Source organism: Oncorhynchus masou, chromosome 12 (genome assembly GCF_036934945.1).
Source record: "Oncorhynchus masou masou isolate Uvic2021 chromosome 12, UVic_Omas_1.1, whole genome shotgun sequence".
NCBI classification, from domain to species: Eukaryota; Metazoa; Chordata; class Actinopteri; order Salmoniformes; family Salmonidae; genus Oncorhynchus; species Oncorhynchus masou.
In genome coordinates this window covers 51,794,119-51,801,880 of record NC_088223.1, presented here as the reverse complement: position 1 = coordinate 51,801,880, position 7,762 = coordinate 51,794,119, and the positions used below count along the sequence as shown (strand labels likewise).

At 49.1% G+C, this 7,762-nt stretch overlaps 1 protein-coding gene across 1 annotated transcript; it reads right to left on the bottom strand.

The window, feature by feature from the left end:
- Nucleotides 1-882: 882 nt before the first annotated feature.
- LOC135550351 (uncharacterized) lies at nucleotides 883-5,828 on the bottom strand. Its single transcript, XM_064981060.1, has one exon. It carries the CDS (start codon nucleotides 5,642-5,644, stop codon nucleotides 2,033-2,035), a length of 3,612 nt encoding a protein of 1,203 aa, XP_064837132.1. The 5' UTR covers nucleotides 5,645-5,828; the 3' UTR covers nucleotides 883-2,032.
- Nucleotides 5,829-7,762: the final 1,934 nt, after the last annotated feature.

The following is a 7,762-nucleotide window of genomic DNA, read 5'->3' as shown; positions in this document are numbered from 1 at the left end:
GTAGGCTATAAACCATATTCTTGATATGACTGTGAGTTTCTGCATGCTCATGTAGTGTGTTCTCACAGCTCATTAGCCAGGCTCTGCTGACATTCGTGCATTATTTTCATTCAGGTCAGTTGGTTTGGAGCATAGTAGAATGTTGCTCTACTGAGGACCATCCCAGTCCCAGCCCATGGTCACCATCACAATGCCTACAGTATATTTTGAGGCACCGGCCCGGGGGGTTAGTTAAACGATCGGAAGACAGGAAAACGCCTCTTTCCCATGCTGTCCTCTCTTCTTCCCTCCCCTCCTCTGTTCTAATGGTGTCAGGGCTTACGTAATGCCACTGCAGTAGAGACTGTTCTCGTGTGGAACAGTTTGTCATCACGCCATTGAACCCTACCCTGACTGCTCATATCGTCTGTCCCACGCACACGTGCGTGAACGTGCGTGCACTATCTATCCTCACCACCCACATTGACTTCCCCTTCCCTGCTTCCTATACATCCAAAGAGATATCAATCAAGTAGGTGAACCCGCACATGAAATGAAGTTACACCATTTTTTTTGTCTCTGCTTAAGATAGGGCTAGCAAATCCCTCGGTATATAATGTGAGAGATAGACACTGTGGGTCGAGGAGTTTGTATGCAAATCCTTATGCCATCTATAGAGATGAAGCTGACACATGTATGTCCATCAGCTGACACTGTGGTGCTGTAATGAGAAACACTGCATCACACTGTACGCGTGTGAGCAAATCCTTATGCCTTCTACTCAGAGAAAGCTGATGCAGACATTGCTGTTGTTATACAAACACTGAAACGCAGTCTCACATTACTGAAAAGAGCAGGTGCGAGGTGGCTGTGTAGCATCACACATCAAAGAGAGCTATAGGATTGTTTTCAGGTGACATACAGCGTACTCACATTATTTTATTGATTATATAAGAAACAGAACAGCATAGGTCATGTATACACACAGATATTGTCCTCATCTGAGCATGACTATGTATAAGTGGGATTAGCAAAGGGATTGAATCCCTCCAAAACTGATGCTCTCGGGATCCACTCAAACTTGACAGGGTCTGTTATACAGGTTTACCCACTGTTCCAACCTTCCGCAGGGGCCACCCTATCCATAATGAACTCCATCCAGAGCACAAGTCTTTCCCAAAGTTCACAGTGTGATTGACAGTGTTACCTATGAGCAGGCAGGCAGGCGCTGTATGATTCCACACAGTGTCAAAAAAAATGAATGGAGGAAAGTAGAGGAAAGGAGTCCTCTGGCTCATGTTGGCATGCTATTCTGCTACATACATCCAGGGATGTTATAGGATGTTGGTGTGGGTTGTTGCATTTTCTTCAGAGGTCTGGACCCTCTCTTGGCATGACGAAGGGAAAAAAAGGACTACAGTATCACTTATCAAAAGGAATTGCAGAAAAATAAGACAGGGTTTTTAGACAATTCTACAAAAAAGAGGGAGTAACAAAAGATAAAAAGTATTGTAGAAAAAGTCGATTTATTTCACTCTGATAGTCTGTAGGAAAAAAAAAGCACCTTAGAAAGATACTCTCTTCCATATGCGGTTGTTTCTGACCTTGGTATGCTACCATACCCGTGCATCCTTTAACAATACATCCCAGAATACCCTTTGTTACGACCGTCCTCCTCAATCACCGTTCTACTCCAGGTTTAGACCTGCACCTTGGTTGAATGCATCTGTCATGTTGGCACAATACAAGGGAGTCGCAGTCCATCCTTTGGTTCCCAGGGGAGATGTGTTGTTGCGCTTGTGTGTTGTTGTGCTTGAGCCTCAGCCTCGATGTCTGTGTTGCTCTGCAGCTGATGGTGGTGTGCTAAAGCAGAAAGACGAAAACAATGTGGGATATTGTGCCATTTGAGAGAATCATGAAGATATTTGACTCTCCTTGTAAATATACAGTACAAAAAAAAGGATGCAAAGGGTGTCCATGTGATCATATTAAAAGAGTGATTTCGGAGGAAAGCAGCCATTTCGGTGTTTGTGTTTGAAGCAGTCTCTTATCTTTATTTTCTATTTTGAGCGCTTGCAGCTGTAGTGGCTGTGGGTTTATTGCCGGTCCTGCGGACAGGAACCTTGGACAAGGGTATCTTGGAGCGTGGGGGCTCCTTAGCTCCTTGGGGGACAGTGGTGTTGGACTGGACTCCCAGCTTGACAGGGATCTTGGAGTCACGTGGTATACTGCTGTAGACTGTAGGTGGGCGGAGCTGACGACTCTCCTCTGGGCTATGTTTTACATGACTGGCCTCAACTTCAGCTTCAGCAGAGGAGTTACTAATTGTGTCTTTGCTGACTCCGTGGCGTATGCTGGGGCATGGACTCCCCTCTTCCTGCCCTGGAGTAGGTGGGTCCCAGCTCCCCTCGTCGTCAGTGGACTGGGACTCACGGATTGGCAGCTTACCTGCCCTGCCTCCACCGCAGACAGGGATCTTACTGAGCCCCGCTGCCTTCACCGGGGGTGTCTTCTTCTCTGTGGGGGGGCCCTGGGGGTCCATGTGTGCCTCATTCTGTGAAGCGAGGCCTTTCTCTTCTCTCTTGGGTGAATTGTTCCAGGCACCCCGCACATCCATGCCGTTTGGATTCGTCATGTCCTCTCCTGTATCTAGAGAGGCCTTGCGCTCACCACCCTTCACCTGACCAGAGGCAAGGGGTGTACACTGCACAGGGGCAAGGAAGAGAACAGGAGAGGGCATAGAAGGGAATGAGGCAGGGGTAGAGGGAGTCTTAGACATAGGGACTGGAGTTGGGGTAGGGACAGGGGTAGGAAACGGGGGAGTCTTAGACATAGGGACTGGGGTAGGGACAGGGGTAGGAAACGGGGGAGTCTTAGACATAGGGACTGGAGTTGGGGTAGGGACAGGGTTAGGAAACGGGGGAGTCTTAGACATAGGGACTGGAGTTGGGGTAGGGACAGGGGTAGGAAACGGGGGACTCTTAGACATAGGGACTGGAGTTGGGGTAGGGACAGGGGTAGGAAACGGGGGAGTCTTAGACATAGGGACTGGAGTTGGGGTAGGGACAGGGGTAGGAAACGGGGGAGTCTTAGACATAGGGACTGGAGTTGGGGTAGGGACAGGGGTAGGAAACGGGGGAGTTTTAGACATAGGGACTGGAGTTGGGGTAGGTACAGGGGAAGGAAACGGGGGAGTCTTAGACATAGGGACTGGAGTTGGGGTAGGGACAGGGGTAGGAAACGGGGGAGTCTTAGACATTGGGCCTGATTTTGGAGTAGGGGCAGAGGGAGCCTTTGAGTCAGCTAGAATTGGAGACAAGGTTTGGACAGGAGCAGGGCTAGTGACTGAGGCTGGCACTGGAACTGGGATATAGGGGATTTTAAATGCTGAGCTCGGGACAGCCGTAGGATAAAAGGATGTTAGGGAGAGAGGTGCGGTAGTGGAATCCAGACATGGGACTGAGATCATTTTGGGGGGTGGGGCAGAGGTGAAAGTGGCTGGTGAAAGAGTGGCAGGATTGGTTACAGAAGCTGGTTTGGCCACTAGGGCAGTTACAGGAGGTGGGGTAACTACTGGGGAAGGTTTGGATACAGGGGCAGGAGGTAGGGTAACTACTGAGGAAGATTTGGATACAGGGGCAGCAGGTGGGGTAACTACTGGGGAAGGTTTGTATACAGGGGCAGCAGGTGGGGTAACTACTGGGGAAGGTTTGGATACAGGGGCAGCAGGTGGGGTAACTACTGGGGAAGGTTTGGATACAGGGGCAGCAGGTGGGGTAACTACTGGGGAAGGTTTGGATACAGGGGCAGGAGGTGGGGTAACTACTGGGGAAGGTTTGGATACAGGGGCAGCAGGTGGGGTAACTACTGGGGAAGGTTTGGATACAGGGGCAGGAGGTAGGGTAACTACTGAGGAAGATTTGGATACAGGGGCAGGAGGTGGGGTAACTACTGGGGAAGGTTTGGATACAGGGGCAGGAGGTGGGGTAACTACTGGGGAAGGTTTGGATACAGGGGCAGCAGATATGGTAACTACTGGGGAAGGTTTGGATACAGGGGCAGCAGATGTGGTAACTACTGGGGAAGGTTTGGATACAGGGGCAGCAGATGGGGTAACTACTGGGGAAGGTTTGGATACAGGGGCAGCAGATGGGGTAACTACTGGGGAAGGTTTGGATACAGGGGCAGCAGATGTGGTAACTACTGGGGAAGGTTTGGATACAGGGGCAGGGCTTGGGGTGGATTTTGTTGTTGGTGGAGGGGAGGGTTTTGTTAAAGGGGTAGGGCTTGATTTAGTGGTAGGGCTAGTTATAGTTGAGAATACGGTTGTCACAATAGGGGAAGGTTCAGGTTTGATCGACCAGCTGGTAGGTTCAGGTTTAGTTGTAGGGGTAAAGGTGGGGGTAGGTTTAGTGGTGGGGGAAGGCGAAAGGGTAGGTTTGGTTGTAGGGGTAAAGGTGGGGGTAGGTTTAGTGATGGGGGAAGAGGAAGGGGTAGGTTTGGATTTAGAAGTAAGTGTTGGGATAGGGGTTGGACTAGATTTAGTAGTAGCAGTAGGAACAGGGGTTGGTGTAGGTGAAGGGGTAGCTTTAGTAATAGCGGTAGGTTTGGAAATAGGGGTAGGTTTAGAAATAGGGGTAGGTATAGAAATAGGGGTAGGTTTAGAAATAGGGGTAGGTTTTGCTAAAAGAGTAGTTGATGAGGATTTCTCTCCAGTCACAGCTCCCTTGGTCCCAGGTCCAGTCCCGACAGTAGGGCAGGCTTTGCCCCACTCCGCCTCCACTTCAGCAGAAATGTCTCCACATCCTGTCAACGAGTCGAAGCTTATCAGAGAGGAGATGTCTGCAAGCAGCGAGCTCAGACGATCCACAGCAGGATCCAAGGGTGGTGGTTCAGTGGTGGGCAGAGGCGGCAGTACATCCTCATTAGATTCCGTGATGCTGTCTGTAGTCACTGAGGGAGCTGTCGTCTCTGATGAGCTTGAGGCTGAGCTCTCCTTCACTGTGGCGCTCTTTGATGAAACAGGGGACTCTTGTCCAGGCTCAGGCTCTGGGACATCCTGGCTGCGAGGCGCAGGTCTGGGAGTCAAAGTCATGTCTTCCTTGATGATCTCCACGCTGTTTGTACGGGACGACATGAGGAGGGGGCTCGGGGGGGTCTCGGCCTCGTCCCTGGCCTCCTTCTCTCGCTGGTTCCACGCCAGACTGTTGAAGAGACCCTTCAGGCCCCGACGCTGGCGTACCTTTGGCTGGGTCTCTGTACGGAACCTCCGGTCTGGTCCTCCTCGACGGCTGCGCCGCAACTTCATCAGGAAGCTGAGGGATTTGGCAGAGGTCATAGAGGAGATGGAGGGACGGCCAGCAGAAGGGATGGAGGGATCTCCAGCATCACCCAGGGGCTCCTCCAGGGCTTCCTCCTCCTCTCTATGACTCACCTCTGGTTCCTCCTCCTTCTCCAGCTCCTGCTCCGCTGCTGCGGACTCCGTTAATCCTTCCACTGTCTTGCTCCTGGCGATAGGTGACTTGTTGTTCCCCTCGCCTTTGCCGCGCATGGAGAAGATGCTGCCTGGCTTGCGCTTCCCAAACAGCTTGAAGGCCTTTCTGATTTTTCCAGCAGGCTGTGGGTCGCATGGAGAGAGTTCGCTACTCTCTGACTGTATATCCATTTTGAATCTCTATACTCTTCTCTGCTGTACTCCGATTTTGTGCCCTATTTTTCTCACCCAGCTATTGCTAACAGAACATGTACCTTTATTCTCTCTTACAATAATACACCTTCTCCTTTCTGCAGACTGGCTATGCTTCAATTGCTTGCAGTATGTTTCTCGCTCCTCTCGCTCTATCCCTCCCTCTGTCTTTCTCTCCCCACCAGGTCTTTCTCCTCTATTTCTCCCTCACACGCCCCTCCCCTCACCCTCTTTTTCTCTGGCTGCTCCTGCAGGTCTCCATGGCAACTGAGGGGCTAAGCAGCTTTCGTCAGCGATGGAGCGGAGCCAGAAGCTGTCATCATCCCACCCCAGACACAGTTCTCGCCTTTTTTACTCTCTGTTTCTCTTTTGCTGATACCCCCTCCTCTCTCCATATCGCAGTCTATTTCTGTTTAGAACTCTCTGTCTCGGTCTCATGTCTCTTGTGTTGTTACATATGCACATTTGCCTGTTTTATGTTGATGTGTTTATATGGGTATGGATTTTGGTATGTGAATGTGCATGTCTTGTGTATGCATTCCTGTCTTGTTAAGCATGTCCATTTGTTTTAAGAGTGCACATCGCATGTGTTTGCCTGTAAATGCCCTGAGTGTGATGTGACCATGAGATACAGTAACTACATTACCATCTCCCTCCAACACTAACCCAACCACTGCCATGACCTCCCCAACATCTTATCAAAATCAACATCAGAGCAAATGATAAACAAGCCTTTGTATTAATGACAGAAATCCAATTGAATGAAACATGGAGCCATTCCTGTCTCGCATATAGTGTTTGTGTAAATGTGGAGAATTAGGATTTGAGGGGAATTTGAGAAATATGAAAGCTCTAACGTACTTGTGTTAAATGTTATTGCTAAATAACACAGCTCTGTCTGGGCTGAGCATTGATCCCAGAGGGGATCGCTCCTTCTATATCGCCTGAAAGCAGAGATCCAATTTTCTCTCACTCTCACGCACACAAACAAATGGAATTCATTATGCCTTCCACTCAGAGCTGGTTGCCATCTTGTCCAACCCATTTCGACAGTGTGAATCCATTCTCTTCCATCTTTATTATCTTACCTCACTTTTGGATCATTCCTCAATTTCTATTTTTAGATCTGCCCCTCCACTCCATTCCATCTTTCCAATCTTCTACTTAAAGTCATACTCAACTGGCGGACCGCCATCCGGATCGGGACCCAGAACGGGTTCCATATGGACACACAGGTTTTTAACTTACTGCTGCTGAGAGTTGTAATAGTACAATGTACAAGGTCCAATTTCTAAATTTGGTAGTGCATTGTCAGTTTTCCTCTTCTTATGTCATTCACTGATAGACCGTAAAGAGATATTTTTTGTCCAAACAATCTAGTTGATCAACTACAGTCCATCATTACTTTGAGACATGAAGGTCAGTCAATAAGGAACATTTCAAGAACGTTGAAAGTTTCTTCAAGTGCAGTCGCAAAAACCATCAAGCACTATGATGAAACTGGCTCTCATGAGGACCGCCACGGGAATGGAAGACCCAGAGTTACCTCTGCTGCAGAGGATTATTTCATTAGAGTTACCAGCCTCAGAAATTGCAGCCCAAATAAATGCTTCACAGAGTTCAAGTAACAGACACATCTCAACATCAACTGTTCAGAGGAGACTGCGTGAATCAGGCCTTCGTGGTCAAATTGCTGCAGAGAAACCACTAATAAAGGACACCAATATGAAGAAGAGACTTACTTGGGTCAAGATACACGAGCAATGAACATTAGACCGGTGGAAATCTGTCCATTGGTCTGATGAGTCCAAATCGGGGATTTTTGGTTCCAACCGCCATGTCTTTGTGAGACGCAGAACAGGTGAACGAATGATCTCTGCATGTGTGGTTCCCACTGTGAAGTATGGAGGAGGAGGTGTGATGGTGTGATGGTGCTTTGCTGGTGACACTGTCAGTGATTTATTTAGAATTCCAGGCACACTTAACCAGCATGGCTACCACAGCATTCTGCAGCGATACGCCATCCCAGCTGGTTTGTACTTAGTGGGGCAATCATTTGTTTTTCAACATGACAATGATCCAATACACCTCCAGGCT